Source organism: Neoarius graeffei, chromosome 22 (assembly GCF_027579695.1).
Source record: "Neoarius graeffei isolate fNeoGra1 chromosome 22, fNeoGra1.pri, whole genome shotgun sequence".
NCBI lineage: Eukaryota > Metazoa > Chordata > Actinopteri > Siluriformes > Ariidae > Neoarius > Neoarius graeffei.
Genome location: NC_083590.1, coordinates 32,993,806 through 33,017,774, shown reverse-complemented (window position 1 = coordinate 33,017,774; position 23,969 = coordinate 32,993,806). Strand labels below are relative to the sequence as shown.

General features: G+C 45.0%; 1 protein-coding gene across 1 annotated transcript in view; it reads left to right on the top strand.

The window, feature by feature from the left end:
- Positions 1-23,969, top strand: part of triqk (triple QxxK/R motif containing) — a 107,066-nt gene that overhangs the window by 62,062 nt on the left and 21,035 nt on the right. Inside the window, exon 3 of the mRNA XM_060904054.1 lies at positions 17,969-18,054. Within this exon, the coding sequence (XP_060760037.1) occupies positions 17,969-18,054 (86 nt within the window). The remainder of the gene's footprint in view (positions 1-17,968; positions 18,055-23,969) is intronic.

The window sequence follows — 23,969 nt, the reverse complement described above, 5'->3', positions numbered from 1 at the left end:
ACTACGGGCGAAAGGCGGGGTACACCCTGGACAAGTCGCCAGGTCATCACAGGGCTGACACATAGACACAGACAACCATTCACACTCACATTCACACCTACGCTCAATTTAGAGTCACCAGTTAACCTAACCTGCATGTCTTTGGACTGTGGGGGAAACCGGAGCACCCGGAGGAAACCCACGCGGACACGGGGAGAACATGCAAACTCCACACAGAAAGGCCCTCGCCGGCCACGGGGCTCGAACCCGGACCTTCTTGCTGTGAGGCGACAGCGCTAACCACTACACCACCGTGCCGCCCACCAGGAAGATTTAATTCGCTTTTTGGGTCGTTCTTCTAGACAATAAAGTTGATATTCTACATTTCACCTCTGACCGTTGCCTATGACCTTTAACATAACCGCTTTTAGTGGTGTTAGTGCAGCAGTCCGCTCCAAACACATTTCCTGTAGTAGTTTGGTTCCTAATAACCTTGTGGTGTACATTACCCAGGTGGTTCTCACCACCCCTCTCAATTAAAATGTGTGAAATAGTACTCTGGTTACGTATGTAAATGTGGTTCTACGGACCTCAGATAACCCCAGATGTCATTTGGAACCAACACTGATACAGCAAGAGCTTGGCAAGAAGGGTCCAGGGAAAGCATTTATTGCAAGTACTGTGTCATATGTCACTTTGTGACTTTGTTGGAAGGTCTTGGCTTGCATACAAAAAGGTATCCTGGTAATTCTTACTGCCCCCAGCGGTTATTAAAGGTTCAAAGAACCAAAGTTACATGTAAGTAAAGATTATTCGATTGTAATTTTACAACTACTCATTGCAACAGTTCACCGTTTTGAGAAAACACTACATAACCCCTCATCTGAGACCAGTCAACATCTGGTGTTCAGCATCTGGATCTTGGAATTAAAAGGTCCTTTCTGAAATGAGCGGGATTTTAAGAAATTGAGTCTTACTCATCACTGGACTGATTTTGTAACAGTTATTTGGCACTTATTCGTTTCTTGTGCAACTTCTTTTTTTCATTTTCATCTGTCTCTTATATTAGCTCTTGAGCTTTGTTTTTCTGGCTTGATCCCGAGTCTCGCTGACTTTACTTGACGTCCTCCATTTTTCTCCTAATTGTCAAAACTTCCTCTAAATTTTCTAAGTATGAAGGAGTATGTGGATTTTCGTATACACGCAGCTGCAAAATGTCCCTGTAACCCATACAGAGTGTATTCCTGCCTCATGCCTGGATCCAGCACACTCCTGATCAGGATAAATTGGTTACTGAAGAAAAGTGAACGGGGTTTGTCTCTTTTTGATGTGGGTGGTGGGGAAGGAGGATTGAAGCTTGACCAGTCAGTGGTGGTAACATTAGCTACTAGTCAGCTTAGTGCCTTCAATTAACTACTATTTATTAATGTGTTTCATCGAAGCTGCAGTCAAATCTAATGTTAAATTAGATCAGATGCCGAAAAATCTAATCAGCGCATGAACATAGACTCATAAGCTACACATAGCTTCGATCAGTGGTGGGCAGTAGCAATTACATTTTTAATAGTTAGTAGATTGCGGCACTTACATGCAACATAATTTCCTTCCCATTATTTAACCATGGGTGGTACGGTGGTGTAGTGGTTAGCACCGTCGCCTCACAGCAAGAAGGTTCTGGGTTCGAGCCCAGTCGCCGACAGGAGCCTTTCAGCACGGAGTTTGCATGTTCTCCGCGTGTCTGTGTGGATTTCCTCCGGGTGCTCCGTTTTCCCCCACAGTCCAAAGACATGCAGGTTAGGTTAACTGGTGACTCTATTGCTGCTTTTCCACTACCAACGCGGCTGAGTTGGGCTGAGCCGTGCGGTGCTGAGTTGGGCTGAGTCGAGCTGAGCGGGGCTGTTGGCGTTGCATTTCGACTACAACCGCGCTGAACTGTGCTGGCTGGAAGTGGGTGGACACATTGGGTGGAGTTAGCGAAAATGGGTGGACGTCACGTGATGTCGTTAGACGGCGCAAACAGTGACATCAGTGACCTTTTAAGCGGTAGTCTCATGACCCGGATAGTAAACAATAAACATGGAGGACATGGAGTCGTTAGTGTTGCTGGTCTTGGTGCTGTGGCTTGTTGTCACCGACAATGCCAACAGATACTGGCAAGAGCGTATAGATGAGGCGAGGCGCATAAGGCTTCATAATTCTCGTAATTCGTAATTATTCTTCTTCCGGGTTTACGGTGTTTACAGATCCCAGCGTGCTCGCGGGGCGTGCGTGGGCATGTGAGGACACTCCTCCTCACCAATCAGTGCACAGGGGAGTGTCTGCTCACGCCCCTAGCCCCACTCGGCTTGGTTTGGCTCGCTTCAGCCCCACTCCAAAACCGTGCGAGTTTTGGGTGCTAAGCAGGGCTGAAGCGAGCTGAGTCGCGCTGCTCTGAGGTAGTCGAAACGCGAGCCGTGTCGGGCTGAAGTGAGCTGAAGTGAGCTGAAAAAGGGTAGTGGAAAAGGGCCATATGTATCAGCCCTGTGATGACCTGATGACTTGTCCAGGGTGTACCCCGCCTTTCACCCATAGTCAGTTGGGATAGGCTCCAGCTTGCCTGCGACCCTGTAGGACAGGATAAACAGTTATGGATAATGGATGGATAGATAAACAAAGATGTTTAGATTCAGCTCATTGGTTGATGAGATTAAATTCATGGTATATGCTGGTGCTCAAAAGTTTGCAAGCCCTTCAGAATTTTCTTTATTTCTGCAAAAATATGACCTAAAACAATATCATATTTTCAAACAAGCCCTAAAAGTGAAGATGAAATAAACAAATGAGACAAAAATATTATACTTGGTCATTTATTTATTGAGGAAAATGATCCAATATTACATATCTGTGAGTGGGAAAAGTATGTGAACCTTTGCTTTCAGTATGTGGTGTGACCCCCTTGTGCAGCAATAACTGCAACTAAACGTTTGCGGTAACTGTTGATCAGTCCTGCACACCGGCTTGGAGGAATTTTAGCCCGTTCCTCCGTACAGATTGACCGTAGGTGTGAATGTGAGTGTGAATGGTTGGTTGTCTCTATGTGTCAGCCCTGCGATGATCTGGCGACTTGTCCAGGGTGTACCCCGCCTCTCGTCCATAGATAGGCTCCAGCTTGCCCATGACCCTGCACAGGATAAGCCGTTATGGATAATGGATGGATGGATGGATATAACCATGGTAGTTACATTGGAATTTTTTTTTTCAAATGAGCCATGAAGCAATTCCCTTTATAAGCAGCTTAAAATCTACTAATATTGCAGATTAATCTACATATTATGTTTCAAATGATTAAGTTCTATGATGGTTGGACTGTACACTACCGTTCAAAAGTTTGGGGTCACTTTGAAATGTCCTTATTTTTGAAAGAAAAGCACTGTTCTTTTCAATGAAGATCACTTTAAACTAATCAGAAATCCACTCTATACATTGCTAATGTGGTAAATGACTATTCTAGCTGCAAATGTCTGGTTTTTGGTGCAATATCTCCATAGGTGTATAGAGGCCCATTTCCAGCAACTCTCACTCCAGTGTTCTAATGGTACAATGTGTTTGCTCATTGCCTCAGAAGGCTAATGGATGATTAGAAAACCCTTGTACAATCATGTTAGCACAGCTGAAAACAGTTGAGCTCTTTAGAGAAGCTATAAAACTGACCTTCCTTTGAGCAGATTGAGCCCATGTTTACATTAGACCGTATCAGCGGATCATCAGATTAACGTTTTTAAAACGATTAGTGTGCACACAGCAACACCAATACACGATTTGCGTGCACACAGCAACACCAATACACGGATACGCTCGGCTCCGCAGGCATCCTGCGCTCCAAATCACTCCGCCCTGAACAGCGAGTGCCCTCTGGAGGGTGCGCACTCCGGCCCTGCGCAGCTCACAGAGCGCGCGAGTGAAGTGCACAAGCAATGATTCGGGACTGAGCCGCTGTGTGTGTGTGATCCCAGCGCATATCACTTACCACTTGCAAGTGGAAGGATGGCAAGCCTAAAGACAATCATAACTACACAGTGGGCAGTATTTGCATCAGTATTTGCAGTATTTTCATACTTTTATACTCTTTAATGAAAGGTGATACAAGGCGGAAGTCCGCGCCGTTTTTCAGCAGTCGCGTCACATGACCAACGCCAGCGAATCAGGAAGGTGGATGTCACAGTGACGTTGTCCAATGACGACGCCAGCTAGAGCTCAGCACAGCGTATCCGCGTATTCTCAATGTTTACACAGCACCGGAGCTGACACGATCTGGATTGAATACGTGGACCCTGGCGGATTCCCGTTTCCCGGCGTTTCCAGGCGGTTTAATGTAAACAGACAGTGCATCCGTGAAAAAAACGAGACAGATACGGTCTAATGTAAACTTGGCCTGAGTTTCTGGAGCATCACATTTGTGGGGTCGATTAAATGCTCAAAATGGCCAGAAAAATGTCTCGACTATATTTTCTATTCATTTTACAACTTATGGTGGGAAATAAAAGTGTGACTTTTCATGGAAAACACAAAATTGTCTGGGTGACACCAAACTTTTGAACGGTAGTGTATAAGTAAAATATGGGTCTCTATAATTGTCTTACCAGATTCAGGCCTCATTAGTGGAACGCTTTTTTTTTTTAAATTTTTCCACAATGCAAATTTTATATATAGGAAATGAATCAAGAATGCACATGATACATCCATTTAATATTGTTAAGAACATGTACGGTATATGAACGCAAATGGCATCTTGGTTTAGTTTTTAGCAGTGTTTGGATGGGTGTTAAATAGCATCATTCTTTTACTTCTTAAATCTACACACGACTTTGTTACATGAAGTTGCAGGCAGTCTGCAGCACCTGATGAAACACTGCAGAGTCTGAGTCAATGCAACCAAGCTGTTTCTTATGGAGGCTGTGGAAGAGCATCATGATGTTGTAGAAGTTACACTGTGCACCATTTGCCCAGTAGAACACTATATTTGAGACTCGTGTCACAGACACAAATAGTGACTCGTAGCACAAAATGTATTTTTGTTATATTTTCCCTCGGGCAAAAATATCGGCACACTCTTAACCAGGGAGACTAGCAAAAGTACAAATCCTGGATTTACTATATAACTGAGCTGCAGGTCTGTTTCAAGTAATCAGTTAAGTGGTATGTGATTAGTTATCAACTCATGTCCTTCAGCAGTGGTAACTACTGTTCATGATAATTACCTACAGTGTAGAAGAATAAAGTAACACATTGTTTTACATGTGTATGCAGGGTTCTCCAGAAAGTATGAAGTAGCCAGCTAAAAAAAAAAAAGTAGTAAGTAGGTTTGGAAGGTCCGCTAATGATGGGGGGTCTTGGGGCATGCCCCTGAAAATTTTTAAACTTACATGCCTTCTGGTGCACTCTCAGCTAATAAATTACGAACCATTTCCCTGTAAAATACTTGCAAAATATGTATGAAATTTCCCTCCAGATGTGTATGTGCTTGACTTTCTCAGTAACCCTCTGTAGTACACTGCCTGGCTCTATAACATAACTACATATGCTACGGCATGGTCATGTGGTCCGGCCCAGCCAGTCAGAGGGCGAGAATCGATCAACAAATATGGCGTCGCTTCCGGTCGTGCTAGCACCGAATCGAAGACAATTTCATGGTGGAATAATTGGATTTGCAGCAAATTATGGACAGCGGAGACGATATAAATCGCTCAAACATTGTAAGGCAAGGTTTTTTTGTTTTGTTTTTTATACCCCTGCTCTGAAGGGGGGGGGGGGGGGGGGGGGTATACTGGTTTACCTCTGTCCATCTGTCCAAAACACCCTTTTTCTCAGCAACCACAAATCATAGCCACTTGGTACCAAACTTCACCTTGGGGTTCTATACTGTGTATACCGTTTTCAGGTCTGTCGCACATCAACTTCCTGTTTACCGACTGAATGCAGGGTTCTCCACGGATTGAAAATATAAGGGGGTGGGGGTCAACTGGATGACCTTGAAACAAATTTGCATAAATTTACATATGTCATTTGCATAAAATACTCTCAAATAGTATTCATTTAGAATAGAGGAATCAATTGGACTGGTACAAAACACATCATACATCAAACATTACACACTTACACATCATATTCAGACACATTGTTTGAAATGGAACTGGAAAAAATATTTTTTTTATTTAGCAAACTACAAAAAAAGAACAGAAAAGTACAGAAAAGTTTTTGTATTAACTATATTCACACTGCTCCACAAAAGCTGACATTGTTTGAAATGGAAATGTAATTGCCGGCACCACTGGGAAAAAAAAAAATTTTTAGAGAGTAAAGTACATTGAAAAGATGTTGTTTTAACTATATTTACACTGCTCCATGGCTATATTTACACTGCTCTATGGCTATATTTACACTGCTCCATGGCTATATTTACACTGCTCCATCCATGTTCACCAGTTAACTGTCTAAGAACCGAATCGCTTGAGAGACATTTCGACAGAGTGTACGCACTTCAAGAGCTACAGTAACACTGACAGCCAGGTTATATCCTCACGGTTTTATAGGCAATATCACGCTTGCCGCACCAACTTTGAACTTTTTGTTTTTATCCTTTATTTCTCGGCCGACAATAACAATCAGTTATCTCGAACTTGGTGTCAATTCACACCAAGTTCGATTCCCGGCACAAGAACAATGTGTCAAAAACGCCGAAGTGTGAAACGCTTTCCTTAGGTGGGGTTTACATTAGACCGTATCAGCGGATCATCATATAAACGTTTTTAAAACGATTTGCGTGCACACAGCAACGCCAATACACGATTCGCGTGCACACAGCAACGCCAATACACGGATACGCTAATCACATGACTTAGACGGCACGTAAGTTGAAATGTGTCAGTGCGGCTCAGCGCTTCCTCCTCAGCGGCTGCGCTCCAAATCACTCCGCCCTGAACAGCGAGTGCCCTCTGGAGGGTGCGCACTCTGGCCCTGCGCAGCTCACAGAGCGCGCGAGTGAAGCGCACGAGCAGTGATTCGGGACTGAGCCGCTGTGTGTGTGATCCCAGTGCATATCGGGCATGCGCAAGTCACTCACCACTTGCAAGTGGAAGGATGGCAAGCCTAAAGACAATCATAACTACATAATGGGCAGTATTTGCATCTTACCATGAACAACATTAAGAATGACAAAGTAAAGCATTATATTCATACTTTTATACTCTTTAATGAAAAACAAAAAGGTGATACAAGGCGGAAACAATAGCAGGAAGTGAAGTCCGCGCCGTTTTTCAGCAGTCGCGTCACATGACCAACGTGGCATGAACAACGCCAGCGAATCAGGAAGGTGGATGTCACAGTGACGTTGTCCAATGACGACGTCAGCTAGAGTTCAGCACTGCGTTTCCTCGTGTCTCAATGTTTACACAGCACCGGATCAGATACGAACTGGGTTGAATACGCGGGCCCTGGCGGATTCAAGTTGTTCCGCCTGTGGAGTTGTTTCCCGGCGTTTTAATGTGAACGAAGAGTGCATCCGTGACGAAAACGAGACGGATACGGTCTAATGTAAACACCACCTTAGACTATAATCGTCAGACTGACTAAACTAATTGCTGGTAAATGAGTTTCACACTTGGGTGTTGTCACATTGTCGGTACTCCAACAGAGAAAGGCTGTCTGTCACAAAAAAAACAAAGGGACGTCTCTTCCTTTTGTAAAGGGGCGGCAGAAATTAAACGGGGGCGGGAATCACAGAAAGGGGGGCGGCCCGCACCTCTAAAACCCCTCGTGGAGAACCCTGGAATGTATTTACGAAACATATAGGGTGGATTTACAAAATTTTTGTAACACTTTTCTCAGCAACTACAAATCACAACTGCTTGATATTTGGTACCGAGCTTCAGCTTGGGGTTCTATACCATGTATACCGTTTTCAGGTCAGTCGCACATCAACTTCCTGTTTACCGACTGAATGTATTTACAAAACACATAGGGTGGATTTAATGCTATTTCAAGAAGCAAAATGCTATTTCAAAATGAGAGTTTCCCAGGATGCTATTTGAAATCCCTGGGGAGAGACACTGCTCTTTACTTACTTGTTTCAGGGTTAATTATTTGTCAAAGTCAACATTCATAATAAGTTTCCTATTCCTTCGATTGCTTGCATTCTGATATAAGTGAGAGTGGGGGGGTACTGTACGTAAGTGAGCAGTAGCTCACGGTTGATCTTGTTTTCCTGGGATCGAGTAGCCGGCGCAGACCGTCTGTGTCGGTGGAGAAAACCACCAGTCGCCGGTGCTTGTGGACATCTCTGTGTATAGATAGAGTAGATGGTGACACAAAACCCATTCTCAGTGTACCAAATCTTTTGAATATTAGGTAGCTTCTGCTCTTATAGCTCTTATATCGACATGTTCTGCCATTTTTACTGCTTTTTTTTTTCTTCTGACCTGGAGAACACACAGGCGGGTTTCCATTAACATGCGTAATGCTCAATTTGAAATTGCGAATGAAAAAAAAAAGAGTAATGGAAACACATGAATTTTGGAGAAAAAAAACAACTCAGGGGCGGCACGGTGGTGTAGTGGTTAGCGCTGTCGCCTCACAGCAAGAAGGTCAAGGTTCGAGCCCCGGGGCCGGCGAGGGCCTTTCTGTGTGGAGTTTGCATGTTCTCCCCGTGTCTGCGTGGGTTTCCTCCGGGTGCTCCGGTTTCCCCCACAGTCCAAAGACATGCAGGTTAGGTTAACTGGTGACTCTAAATTGAGCGTAGGTGTGAATGTGAGTGTGAATGGTTGTCTGTGTCTATGTGTCAGCCCTGCGATGACCTGGCGACTTGTCCAGGGTGTACCCCGCCTTTCGCCCGTAGTCAGCTGGGATAGGCTCCAGCTTGCCTGCGACCCTGTAGAAGGATAAAGCGGCTAGAGATAATGAGATGAGATGAGAAAACCAACTCAAATATTGCAAAAGTTTATACGCTCACATGAGGTGTTTTTTCCAATATTTTGATAAAGCAACATTTCACTTAATTGATTTGATGCGGAGACATTTTTCGCATTCAAGCCATGACTATTGCGGTGGATGCAGTTGAAATCACCATGGCAACACTTATCAGGTTGTTAGCATGTTTACGTGGAATGACTGTCGCGAGAGGAGAAAACCCAGCATTGATCGCATAACACCATTTAACGGAAACACAAACCATTTACAATTGTTTCGTCAACTTTTTTTTTTCACCTTATCGAATTTTCGATTTTACTGGGATCATTTTCTACAGTGTGATGTAATCTTAAAAAAAAAAAAAAACCTGCTGAAATCACTTACCAGCTTGGGGTGATGAGGATTATCCCAAGAGAGTGTTAAATTATTAAGTGTCCTAACACATAGTGTAACATGCATTTGTGCTTCTTGTCTGTCGTTGAAGTTCATAAAGGACAAAGTCGGTGTGCACCAGCAAGGCCTCTGACTGTATACACAATTTATTCACATTTGTTAGAGCAAATGCTTTGATTTGGTTACAATTAACTATTCATTTGGAACAGATGGTCGAGTCTGTTTGCTGTGTGCATTTTTTCCCCCCACAACAGGAGTTTTCTACAAAACTAAGACACACACCTAATCTCTCCCTGCTGCTTTTGAACCAAACAAGGTTGGCTTTCCACACGGAACAGAATCGGTGCAGATGCAGGAGCGAGTGCTGGAGTGCTCGTGTACGAGCGCATATCACTGAAGGTGGAGGCTAAGTGCTCTGAACATGGAGTAATTGCTTTTTTTTTTTTTAATGGATCTGTGGGATGAATGACTGGATAGATGGATGTGTTCGGTTTGCTGATGCCAATGCCCAAGTCTTTCAAATGTCACGCATGAAATGCTGCATTAGGAGTAATACAGGACGTGTTAGAGCAACACGTGGTGTTATCTTACATTTCTTCATTTTGGCTGACAGATTTAACCATAATTGAAGGATAGATGTTTTCTACCAGTAGGCTTCTGCCAAAGTGTGGTAAAGAACAAGCTGTGTTTCACCTGACCTCAATTTCAGAAACTCATTATATGGAGTTTCCATCCAGCTCCAAATGGTTCTATTCAGTATTTCAATATATTAGCTGTTTTTAGATGCTTTTGAGGGGAAGCCATGGCCTAATGGTTAGAGAAACAGCTTTGGGACCAAAAGGTTGCTGATTTGATTCCCTAGGCCAGCAGGATTGGTTTAAGTGCCCTTGAGTAAGGCACCTAACCCCCAACCACTCCGGCAAGAGTGGTGGCGTGCCTTGTGTCTGATTAGCCAAAGAAAAACTGATGATGTGATTATCAGTTCGGGCATTGAACCCGACCAACTCAACTCAACTGAACTGACTGAGATGCTTTTGAGTTTGGAATTTGGTAGGTATGAAATAGTTACAATCCAAGTGTCTGGTATAATTTTTTCCCCCCAGAACAGATGAACCAATATGATCAATTTATTTATTTATTTTTTTTTTTTAACTTAAGCATACTAGAGCAGTGGCTACAATTATTATTGACACCTTAACAACCTTTTGTCCATTGCAAAAGTAGAAAAGACTTTCAATACGTAAATTGTGCATGAATAATTACTCAAACTTCCACTGGAAAAAAAAAAAGACTTGATTCCCGATTACTTGCCGTATCAGATCACAAAGTATTTTGTATTTATTAATGTGGGAAATGCGCTTATTTATTTTTTTTCACGGTCCAAATCCTGCGCTCTGATTGGCTGGCGAGCGGGTCCGTATCCTATGATACGGACCCCGGTTACAGACCTCTGGCGACTCGCTCGTTCACAACAACAACAAACATAGTAGCATTTTTTGTCAACATTTATTTTATTTTTTTAATAAAATTTATAAGATTATCAAAAATCTTATAAATTTTTGCCAGCATTTCTCAGGAGAATAGCATTAATTTTACAGCATGGATAGCGATAACGACAGTGTTCACAGCGAAAGCGAGTTTTACTACCCTGAGGAAGAAGAAATAAAAGAAAACATTTCAGGAGAAAGCTAAAAACCTGTAACTGTTGCTAACGCCGAGCAAAAACATGGGTGAATCCTGAATGACTCAATTTTGTATAAATAGGGGACTACATAGGCGGCAAAATGTAGTTTTTTTCCTGCCATGGAAGTGCACTTGTATACCGAGGAGGAAGCAATTTGCATTACAGCCGTGAATGAGGATTCAAAATGGCAGCTCGGCTTGGTTTTCCCTTTCGGACGCTCTCGTTTTCTGTTAGAATTTGGTAAAGAAAAAAATTAATATATTATTTACCAGCTTAAGGTCGATCCGTATGGTGAAATACCGTGACCTCGGCCTTGAATACTGACCTCGGCTCAGAGGCCTCGGTCAGTACTTTCAAGACCTCGGTCACAGTATTTCACGATACGGACCTCCCAGCTGATAAATAACATATATGTATTTATCACAAAAATACATGCATGTGTTTATTATTTTGAAAACCCACCAGCCGACTGATCTGGCACGTTTTAATTGTGTAACAGTAATGACGTAAATAATGGCGTGACGGAGTAGTGTCCGAAAAAGCTCACTATATAGTCCTTTGTATAGAATTCCCTATATAGTGAGTAGGGAGTAGTGAACAAGTGAGTGATTTCGGACACAGCTTCAGTCTCTCTCGCTCTCTCTCTCTCTCTCTCTCACGTCTCTGCATGTGTTTAAATGCAAGGTCAAGCTAAAAGCTCACTGAAGCATTATAAACAGCACCGGTTTAATAGATGCTCATTTGAACCCGACTAAGCTTATTTCATTGAGCTAATAAACTTTATTTGATCATATACAGTGGGAACACATGTTAACAATAAACTAGCAGGCCAGTGCAGACAATTTATTTGATATATTTACTGGCATAAAGCTCTGAAATGAAACGCCCAGGATTCAGTGAATGAACGAAGGCACAGAAAGAGTGAAATAATTTTATGGCATATGAGTAGTGCAAATAAAGAAGGAGTCAAATGAAATAGTGAACGCATTATGGTTCCATGATGTTGAGCAAGTTTTACTCAGCACTGTATTTTTCTGTCAAAGTTGCTGGAGTTGCTTTGAAACACGATAGAATGAGAAACTGATTAAAATAGACATTTGTTCCTTTTGCTTAATTTTCATTCCAAGATTCACCCGTAAAGTAGGATGGCCGAGTTTTTTGCTGATTTAAAATAACAAATTATGATTAAAAAAAAAAAGGCTAACTTGGCTGAATACAGTAATTGTGATTTCAACGTTGAGCAAAATAGTCATGATTATGATGTTAAGCTTCTATTAGACAGTGCTGGACTGCTTTGATAGATGAGTTCCAAGTTCTGTGTGTGTGTGTGTGTGTGTGTTTGGCTTGCACTCTTTTGAAAAATTAGGATTTAAAAACATCGTAAGAGATCCCAATATTTTCCGCATAACAATATACAGATGTACGACAGCATATCAGTGCCGTTGTAGGTTAAAAACAAAACAGAGTTGACGGAGGCGGAAATATTCCGAGAAATAAACTCAGAAATTCCGAGATTAAAAAGTCATGAATGTACGAGGGGGAAAAAAAACCCCCGTCGCTTCACTTTGCGAGGTTGGATCAACATCAAAACACCACAGATGCCTTGGCTGAGCCAAGAGTTATAAGAAATTTGGTCTTTCCTCCTTGATTGCACAATATAAAATTATAAAGTACTCAGATATTTTTAATTACGTTTCCCAGAATGCACTGCAACCAGGAAGCAGGAAGCACCTGATTGACTGGATGTGATAGGAGGTGAATGTATAAATCAAACAGGTTTGTTTATCTGTGTCCTCCTTTGTCTTAGCTGTTTATGGATGTATGATGATGTTTGTCCTTCTGGGTCGAAGATGACCGTGACCTCAATTTGGCGGGTGGTGGTTGTGGGTCCAGAGGTGACTTATGAGGCCAATCCAGGCTTTGAAGGTACGCCCACATGTCGACATTCCATGTGCCAAGGTTGAGTACCTTCACGATCTTTTTGTTGTATTTCGATCACTGAGTGGGATCCCCCCCAGCCAGGGTGAGGTGAAGCAGGTTGTGTTTGGGGCACCTTTTCTAGCCTCTTCCTCCATGTAGGTGAGCAGAGCGAATCCTAAAAAGAGCTGCTCAGACACCCAGGGGGCTGCCGAACTCCGCTGCTGCTTTGTTTCAGCAGAGAGCGATGACCCTATGCCCTGGGCCACCCGTGTGCAGGTTCGTGACTACAGCTTCCAGTGTTTCCGCTCCTGCTGCATGACCACTTGCCCATCACCACAGGACTTGAATTTGAAGTCATGACTTGTGCGTGACTTGGATTAGAGTGAGGGAGACTTGCGCAGTTGTCAGCCTCACTCTCTTGTCCCGACCTCACTGGGTCCAGGGGCAAGACCGAGAAATCAAGGCAGCTGGAGCTAGGTCAGGATGCAGTGGATGACCAACAGTGTTCTACGTGTTGCACTGTGCCCTGATTGCGCTCCACAAATGCTTTGCTGGGTCCACCTTCCTGCCTGCTGAACCACCAGGTGGTGGTCTCCTCCACGCAGTCTACTGAGTCCAGTCTTTGGTCGTAACCTTGACCGGGGGAGCGAGGGGTTGCTTGGGCTTGCTCAAGGCACCACCCCAGACTAGTGGAGGGAAGGAGATGCCTTACTACTCCATTGCATGGCGGTCAAGGACGGTGCATGCCCACTTATAAATGTATAATTATTGTACAGGAGCAGTTTCCTGTTACTTTCACACAAATCTCTGTTACTTTGAAATGGCTGAGCCAAGAGTTGTAGGAAATGCAGTCTTTCCTCTTCGATTGTGCGATATATAAGAATAACATATATAACAATAATACCTCTCGCCCCAGCTCTGGGGTTTTTTTGGTCCCCTCCTCCCCCTTCCCCCCCTTACAGTGGCCCTAATATGGCGTCATACAGAGGGGTAACAAATTGAAGGGGGAAAAATGTGGTGGCTTGTTAGGCTCTATTTTTGATACCATGGTTTGTATCCACTTGCCCTCTTTAGAGTATCGAGTCACTGCAAATCCATTCGAAGTTATCCTGAATGATCAGCTTTATCCTATAGCCCCGTCTACACGATCATACATTTGTCCAAAACATTATCATACAAATGTATGATGATGTTCAAGTTTGTATGATCATGTTGTGGATTTCTGTCCACACGATCATACATTCTCTTCTTTGGGGGCTGCCATTTTGTATGTCACATGACAGGCAGTGTAGATCACATGACCCGAATTAACAATCTGATTGGTGGATGACCCAAAATGTTGTAAGATGTTGTGAACATTTGTTGGAAAGTAGAAACACGATTCTAAAAATTTGAACAACATCATACAACATCATACAAGTATGACGTTGTTCAAGTTTGTTGGGAAAACCGTCCACACGATTATACATTTGTCCATGAACATCATCATACATTTGTATGACGATGTCCATGGACAAATGTATGATCGTGTAGACGGGGCTTATGAGGAGACATTTCTGTCCTGATGGTAGTGGTCAGGCTTGTAGTACTCGAGTCCAACTTGTGCCCTAATTTTAAGGACTCATGACTCGACTTGGACTTGAGCACTGATGACTCAGACTTGGACTCTGACTTGTGCATGAACTGCATTTGGACTCATAAATTGGAGGCGAGGACTTGGATTTGTTCTTTATTTTTTGTAACATGCCATAATAATTTGGCATAAGATATTTATATCTACATTAATTTTTCTACTAATGTTGTGCAAGAGTGGCACACATGCGCGCCTTGGCATGTGCATTAGACAGACTCTCGGGCGCGCTCCGGACAGCGCATGCACCGTAAACGACTCGCACCTGCACAGGATTAAGGCGCAATCAGTGCACATGTATAAAAACTGTGAAAATACACTTACTTTGCGAAGTATTGAGTTGCGTTGCTGATACGTTACTGAGCTGTATTTCCTTGTTTGGTTCCCTGATCCCTGATTTCCTGTTTTTGATTCTAACGAGTCTACAATAGCCTGTTTGTGCCTCGCTCGACCTATTTCCTGTTTCACTGTTTTATGATTTTGCCTGCCGTTCTGGATTGTTTGTCTTCACTTGTATTAATAAACACACCTTCTGCACTTACATCCATCTCCCAACCATCTCTGACAGAATACTTCACACTCCCTGACACAGAGAAGCACATTCACCTGTTCATACATCATGTTCAGGAACAAACTAATGTTAATGGCGCTAAAACAGCCACCGTCACATGGTGCGGTTGGAGTGTTGGACTCGGACGCGACTCGGCTCAATAGTGGACTCGACTCGAAATTTATTTTAATGACTTGAACTTGACTCGGACTTGAACACTGGGGACTTGAGACTGGACTCGGACTCGACGTTTAGTGACTCGAATACAACACTGGTAATGTTCTCTTCCAGGATGATCCCGCCCCCATTCCCAGGGCACTAGGTCTCACTGAACAGTTTGACGAGGATAAAAATGAGTAAATCGTACACTTTGGCCTTCACAGTCACCAGATCTCAAGCATATTAATCACCTATGGTAGAGTTTGGAGTGATCTCAGGACACGGCTTGTGGAAATGACATTCGGCTAGCTACTGTGATAAGAGACATAATTGCTGATTAGAAGGACATTGTATATCCACTCCATGCGAGAAGCTCTGCAGTGGGAACATTCATCGTCCACTCCCAGTACTGAAACTTGTGTGCTTTATGAAGGAGGTTTTGTCATCGTGTAACCCTCACAACAGCGTTCTCTACCACCATCAACCAAACACCAACTGATGAAACTGTTTATTACCTGGGGTGATGGGAGGCACTGGGATCCCACATTCCCTTAACAAGCTGCTTTAGATGTTTTAAGGTCACCCACTTTCTCCATATCCTCTTCCTTTTCATGTAAATAAGCCTTAATGAAGGAGGAGTTGCACTTAAATCAGGCCCAGTGTGTATTGACTTCAGCACACTCAGGCTACATCCACACGACAACGGCAACGAGATGTTATTTAAAAATATATCGCGTCCAAATGGGCAACGATCAGTAAAATATCAGGTCCATATGGCAACGCAACACTTGCTGAAAACGATGCAATACACATGCCACACCTCTAGGGGCGCTGTAAGACGGTCCCTTCGGAGACACCAGAACAATAGAAGAAGTAACGACGCATGCGCATAAACTATTATGCGCAAGACTTCATATTAGCCACAAAGTCAGGAAAATCTGTTTGTAAAATTACATTATAATGACCAAATACAATGAAAAGTATTTTTCCAGTCTCACTTGTGAAAGGTAATCCCATGTGATCTCGTTTGGACAGAAAACCTGTTGGTACAGTTAAACACAGCTAATCTTTATTCTCCGCTTTGACCTTTCCAAAATGGCGGCGAGGATGACGTATGATTCTACGCGGAAGGCGGCGTCTTCAATGGTCCGGAATAAAGTGAATGATACACGTTGATGGAATTAATTTGTTGTTTCTCACCTGTGAAAGGTAATCCCATATGATCTCATTTGGACGGTAAACCTGTTGGTACAGTTAAACGCAGCTAATCTTTATTCTCCGCTTTGACCTATCCAATATGGCGGCGAGGATGACGTATGATTCTACGCGGAAGGCGGCGTCTTTAATGGTCCGGAATAAATTGGATTAATTTGCTCCTCTACGCCCTTTTTAAGGAATGTATTGTCGGACTTAAATCAACATCTGAAGAGGTGAGATCGCTCCTTTTTTCCCCTATTTTTGCTGGCGGGATTGCACCATTACACAATAAATATTCACAGTGAAAATATTTTGTAAGCGCGTTTCATGAACCAAGTTATAGGATTTGTTGACAACTCGCATCGCAGTGAGATCATTGGCACTACTAGTGTTAAGAATCAGACCATTTCATAAATGAATATTTTTGCTGTAGAGCTGCAGTGTTTGTACAATTGCATGTTTTTGCTTCACTATTACTGTCACTATTCTGCTTCTTGCATTACTACTGTGAACTAACACTGAACATAATAATAATAATAATATCCAAGCTCGTGTTTCACTCTCACTAGTGCTTTGTAAGGCTTTTTCCTGGTGATATTCGTTACACTTCTACCCGGCGTGAAGCACTCACAGTCATGTGGTTGTGACGTCATCGTAAACAAATCCGTTCTACTCATCCAGACGACTTCACAACGGCAACGTTGCCAGATCTTTCCACTCTGGAACCCGTTCTCAAAAAGATTGCGTTTTGGGCACCCAAAACGCCGGTGCCGTGTGGACGCCAGGCCTAAACGATAAGCAATTGTATCGGAGTCACCTGAATCCGTTGCCATGTGGACAGGGCCTCAGTCCTCACCCTACACACACGTACAGTACAAACACACTGTTCACGTTTCTGCTTTTATTTATTCTTCCTTCATCTTGTTGTTTCCAAGCTGATATGGAACACACACACACACACACACACACAGAGCCAGGTGGTTTATGCACAAAACAGTCTTGCATAAACCTGTTGCTTGTGTGAGAAATCAAGGCTCTGTGCATGCAGCAGAAACTATCAGTACATTTATGAATTAGTTGCTAATATTATGAGCTTGTAGTGAACCTAATGCAAGTTATTTAATATATTCCAGGAAAAAAACAACACGTGCGAACCTCACTGGAATAAAGCAGATTTTATTAATAAGTAAACGCAGACGTGCACTTAGTGCATCTGACTATGCTTTCACAGAATCTATTAGTATAATGATTCATAATAAAGCATTAATGAAGTCGATAGTCAACGTATGTTGGTTTAATTTAAGTGTTAATAAAGAATTTACAAAGCTTCATACAAGGTAGAACATCATCTCATGAAATAATTACTGCTGTTTGGATTTAAAATAGCACTTGAAAATGTTATAGAATTACTTGATATTTGGATATCGAGGCAACAGAAGGTGTGTGTGTGTGTGTGTGTGTGTGTGTGTGTGTGTGTGTGTGTGTGTGTGTGTGTGTGTTGCGTGCACTCTTTCAGGAAAGCAGGATTATAAGAAAACCAAGCCGGCCCTGCGAGCCACGCGACTGAAGGCCGAAGCAAAGAAGAGCGCTCCGGGAATCAGAGTGAGACTGAGATGTCTTTAACACACACACAAACATCATACTGATCTTGAACGTTCTTCTCAGAGTCTCTCTCTTTCTCACTCTCTTTCATAAATAATGATGAACACAACGGCCTGGCACCTCCATTTATTTATTTATTTGTTTGTTTAGAACCTTTTTTCCCTACGTTGCTGTAGGAATCGGACTAGTCAGAAAGGATTTTGCCGAAATCAGAGTTTTGGTAGATACAGGATGATCACATGTTTTACTGAGTGACAAGGTGACTTAAGGCCAACAATACCGATAACTATAAATAAATAGGTCCCCTGCAGTTTATGCGGTTGGTGGTCACACCAGACCGATAACGATACCTATAGCCCAGGCCTGGGTTTATCTGTATCGGTGAGATTGCTTCTGGAGCGATTTTTTTTTTTTTTTTTCCCCCAGGCCTGGAAAAATCTGATGCGATAAAACATCTGACCAATCAGGCCATTGTTTACTACACGTGACGTTTGAGCATGTACTATTTTTCCCTGGGTATCTTTGTACATCCTTGTTGCATCATGAAATCACGGAAAATAAAAAAATATATAATATAAAGCACGGATCTTTTATTCACAGATATGTGATTTTCCATGAAATATCAATCGTAAATTAAGAAAGTGTAGCAGTTCCTGATGTGGGTGGAGCACAGAAGCACGGCAGGCGAGAGTTGATGGTCACACACAAACTCTTTATTTCACTTGTCTTAGCTTTTCAACGTTCTTTCACTCACTCAATCACTCACTCACTCTATACGTACACATGCGTTGTGGTCGGGAGGGAGCCCCTTTTCTTTGCTCTCCCCCTCCTTTTATGCTCCGTCCCTGTAACAAACAAACACACACACACACACACACACACACACACACACACACACACACACAAATTGACAGCAGGTGAAATGACTTAGCCACTTACCTTCCCCGACCCCACCCTCCATTCACAGACTGCTGCTTGGCCACGCCACCGCTGCCACATACCCCCACCGCCCGACTCAGGCCGGGGGAGCCGTCCGGCCTGAAGCTGACTCCCCCCTCTGACGGGACAGGAAGTCCGCCTCCACTATCTGTGCCCTCGGCCTGTGGATCACCTCGAACTTAAATGGCTGGAGGGCGAGATACCGACGGGTGATCTGCTCATTGGCATCCTTCATGCGGTGGAGCCACTGGAGGGGCACGTGGTCCGAACAGAGAGTGAAAGGGCAGGTAGTATCGGAGGGCGAGGACCGCCCGCTTGATGGCAAGACACTCTCGATGGTGCTGTACTTGCTTTCACGCATCGAGAGTTTCCGGCTGATGTACAACACGGGGCGCTCCTCGCCCTCCACCTCCTGGGACAAAACAGCCCCCAGCCCTCTGTCCGATGCATCAGTCTGCAAAATAAAGGGGAGAGAGAAGTCAGGGGAGTGTAAAAATGGCCCCCCATGGTGCAACTTTTACCTCAGAGAAGGCCTGTTGGCACTGCTCCGTCCACTGGACCGGATCTGGAGCCCCCTTTTTAGTGAGATTGGTTAGCGGGCTGGTGACGTTCGAATAATTAGGTATAAACCTACGATAATAGCCAGCTAGCCCCAGGAACTCTCTCACCTCCTTTTTGGTCTTGGGCCTCGGGCAGACCGCAGTCACTGCAGTCTTGTTAATTTGGGGACGCACCTGCCCATGACCCAAGTGGAACCACAGATACTGTACTTCCACCAGCCCAATTGCACACTTTTTTGGGTTAGCTGTGAGGCCTGCTCGCCTCAGCGACTTTAGAACGGCCGTCAGACGTTCTGGGTGCCGCGGCCAATCATGGCTGTAGATTATTATATCCTCCAGATAGGCGGCTGCGTAGGCAACGTGAGGGCGGAGGACCCTGCCCATAAGCCGTTCGAACGTAGCGGGCACCCCAAATAACCCAAAAGGGAGCGTGAGAAATTGGTGTAAATCCAAACGGTGTGGAAAAGGCCGTTTTCTCTCGGGATACAGGAGTCAAGGGGATCTGCCAATATCCCTTTGTTAGATCCAGTGTTGAATAAAAGTGAGCAGCGCCTAACCAATCAAGCAACTCATCAATGCGAGGCATTGGATATGCGTCAAATTTAGACACCCTGTTGACCTTTCTATAGTCCACACAGAACCGGACTGACCCATCGGTCTTGGGAACCAGGGCCACTGGGCTGCTCCAATCACTGTGGGACTCCTCGATTATGCCCATTTCGAGCATGGCCTTGAGTTCGTCCCGAACCACCTTTTTCTTGTATTCGGGCAAGTGGTAAGTGCGGCTACGCTCTACCACCCCCGGGGGCGTTTCAGTGTGGTGTTCTATGAGGTGGGTACAACCAGGAAGGGGTGAGAACACATCGGGAAAATTCCTTTTGCAACTTGGCCACCTCCGTGAGTTGGGCCGGTGAGAGGTGGTCTCCACAAGGGACCGGAGTGGTCCGAGATGTTATCTTTTTCACCTCCGGCCCCAGCTCCGCCTTCTCCAGGACTACCGATGCCAATGCGATGGGGACCCCCTCATTCCAGCGTTTTAAAAGGTTGAGGTAGTAGATTTGCAATGCCCTGCCCCTATCCGTTCGCCTCACCTCATAGTCAACGTCCCCGACTCGCCGTGTGACCTCGAAGGGCCCTTGCCACTTGGCGACTAATTTGGAGCTTGACATGGGCAATAATATGAGCACTTTGTCTCCCGGTATGAACTCTCTAAGGCGCATGCCCCAGTCATACCGCCAGATTTGACGTTCTTGTGTCTGCATGAGGGTGTGGAGTTTTGCGCACAGGTCAAGAACATACTGGATTTCGTTTTTGGTAGGTGAAGGTTCCTCCTCCCAATTTTCTCGTAGCATGTCCAGAATGCCACGTGGCTTACGCCCATATAATAATTAAAATGCAGAAAACCCCGTGGAGGCTTGCGGGATCTCTCGTACTGCAAATAACAGGGGCTCGAGCCACTTATCCTAATTACGTGCATCTTCACTTACGAATTTCCAGATTATGTTCTTGAGTGTTTGGTTAAATTGCTCTACTAAGCTATCCGTTTGTGGGTGATAGACACTGGTGCAGATAGACTTAATCCCCAATAACCCATACAGCTTGCGCAGTGTGCATGACATAAACAAAGTGCCTTGGTCTGTCAGGATTTCTTTCAGAGTCCCGACCTGGGAGATAAAGCGGAAGAGCGCTTCCGCAATACTGCATGCTGAGATATTGCGGAGAGGCGCTGCTTCTGGATATCGCATTGCACAGTCCACCAGAACTAAAATAAAGCGATACCCTCGTGCTGACCGATCTAATGGCCCAACGAGAGCCATCCCAATTCGCTCAAACGGGGTCTCGATTAGACAAAGAGGGCGCAAAGGCGCTTTTGGAGAGGCCGCGGGATTTACTAATTGGCAGTCACGGCATGCCGCACACCACCGACGGACAGCCCCGCAAATCCCTGGCCAATAGAACCGGGCCATTATTCGGGCTAGTGTTTTATCTTGCCCTAAGTGTCCAGCGATGGGATTAAAGTGAGCCGCATGGGATACGAGTTCCCTGCGGCTCTTTGGGATTAACAATTGGGTTATTCCTTCACTAGTTTGAGTGTCCTGCGTCACTCGGTACAATCTATCTTTAATCATAGCAAAATAAGAGAAGTTCGGTGCTGCACTTGGCTGAAGAGTTTGACCATCGATTACTCTCACTTGGTCAAACGCATGCTGCAGAGTCTCGTCTCGCAACTGCTCTAACGGGATATCCCCAAGGGAATGCCCGAGAGAGGGAGGATTAGCGGGCTGCTCCTCACTCTGATGCGGTGTTGACGTAGATGGCTCTGTGACAGCTTCTCCAGTCAATGCCACACCGGGATCTTCCCATGGCCTACTAGTGCAGGACCCACTACGTGTTAAATATTTCATCAGCTTTTTAAACCCTGGCCAATCAGTATCTAAAATCAACGAGTGGGTGAGATGAGGACTAACCGCCACCTTTATGCATTTGGCCCCGGAATAGAATACGGACAGACACCAAGGGATAATTGTGAACATCCCCGTGCACACACAACAATTTCACCACTTGTGCTCTCCCCGATGCCTCACTTTGCACCAGGCATTGGTGAATTGAGGTCTGATTACAACCGGAATCCAACAAAGCGTGATATGTATCCCCTTGAACGCTTAACAGTATGTGACACGTTCTGGCCCGATTGGGGGTGGTTTTTGGCACATCGGGGATCCGGATCACAGCTCCCACCTCCCTTGCGGAGCTCTGACTCTGGAGATGCTCCGACTCCCCGCCACACCAGCACACCAGCCCAGACTTTCCTCTGCACTGGTGTTATGGGTGTCACTCACACAGTGACGGAAGAGGAAGATGGAAGGACACCACGGGTGCGACAGGCCGGCTGGGGAGAAGCCGGCCACCGCCTCCGCGGCAGGAGAACGGGGAGGGGAACGAGAGACGGGGGGGTGGAAGAGAGAGACAGAAGAGAAGCGTCGGAGCCGCCTCCAGAAGGTCCTCTGCCAGCTCGATGGCTCAGTCCAGCGACGCCGGGCAATGACACTGGACCCATTCTACTGTTCCTTCCAGAAGTTGAGAGATAAACTGTTCCAGTGCCACCAGATCGATGATCTCATCGGTGTTGCGGTCTTCCGCCCTCAGCCACCTCCAGCAGGTGTCCTGGAGTTGCTGGCCGAATGCAAATGGCCGGCCGACCTCTTCCAATGCCAGTGTCCGGAAGTGCTGGCGATGTTGTTCCATGGAGCGGCCGACCCGCTGCAGGATGGCTTTCCTCAGGTCAGCATACACCAGTTGGCTGTCAGCAGGGAGTTGCTGCACTGCGAGCTGTGCCTCACCAGTCAGGAGTGGGAGGAGGCGGCGCCACGCACTGCTCCAGCAGCCACCCCCACGCCTCGGCTGCTTGCTCGAAGAGGGTGAGGAAAGCTTCTGGATCGTCCTGCGGGCCCATCTTCATAAGGGTGCCGGCTGCGGTGATGGTCGACTCCCCTGCTGACGTGAGCAGATGCCGGAACGCCTGGCGATCTTCCTGCTGGGCCAGCATCAAGGCTTCAAAGTGTTGCTCTTGTTCCTTTTGGAGGGCGATCAGCATTTGATGCTGGTTCTGCTGGGTGGTAGCGGGGGCAAGGATGAGCTCTTCAAATGGGGAGGACTCCATGGGGTGGTTCCCTTCTGTGCATCCCGGGTTTTGGCACCACTGTAGCAGTTCCTGATGTGGGTGGAGCACAGAAGCATGGCAGGCGAGAGTTGATGGTCACAAACAAACTCTTTATTTCACTTATCTTAGCTTTTCAGCATTCTTTCACTCACTCACTCACTCACTCACTCTACACGCACACATGCTTTGTGGTCGGGAGGGAGCCCCTTTTCTCTGCTCTCCCCCTCCTTTTGTGCTCCATCCCTGTAACAAACACACACAGACCCACACACATTAATTGACAGCAGGTGGAATGACTTAGCCACTTACCTTCCCCGACCCCACCCTCCATTCACAGACTGCTGCTTGGCCACGCCCCTGCTGCCACAGAAAGTAACAAGTGTTGCCAGGCAAAACAAACCTCGCCCGGCAGCACTTATTTTATACCTATATGTTGATAATGGTAATATTTCTCAATCATCAGCTGTCAGGTTATAGTCCTATGAAAATCCATGACCTTGAGTTTGACATTTCAAAGTCATTCAAGGTCAAGGGTCACAGTGCCAAATGAAAGCCCATATGGCACTTCCTATAAGTTGATAATGGTAAATATCTGTCTACCATTAACTGTTTTCAAGTTACAGCCCTCTGAAAATCCATGACTTTGAGTTTGACCTTTCAGGGTCACTCAAGGTCAGAGATCATGGTGCCAAATGAAAGGCCATATAGGAGTTCCTATATGCTCATAATAGTAAACATCTGTCTATCAGCAACCT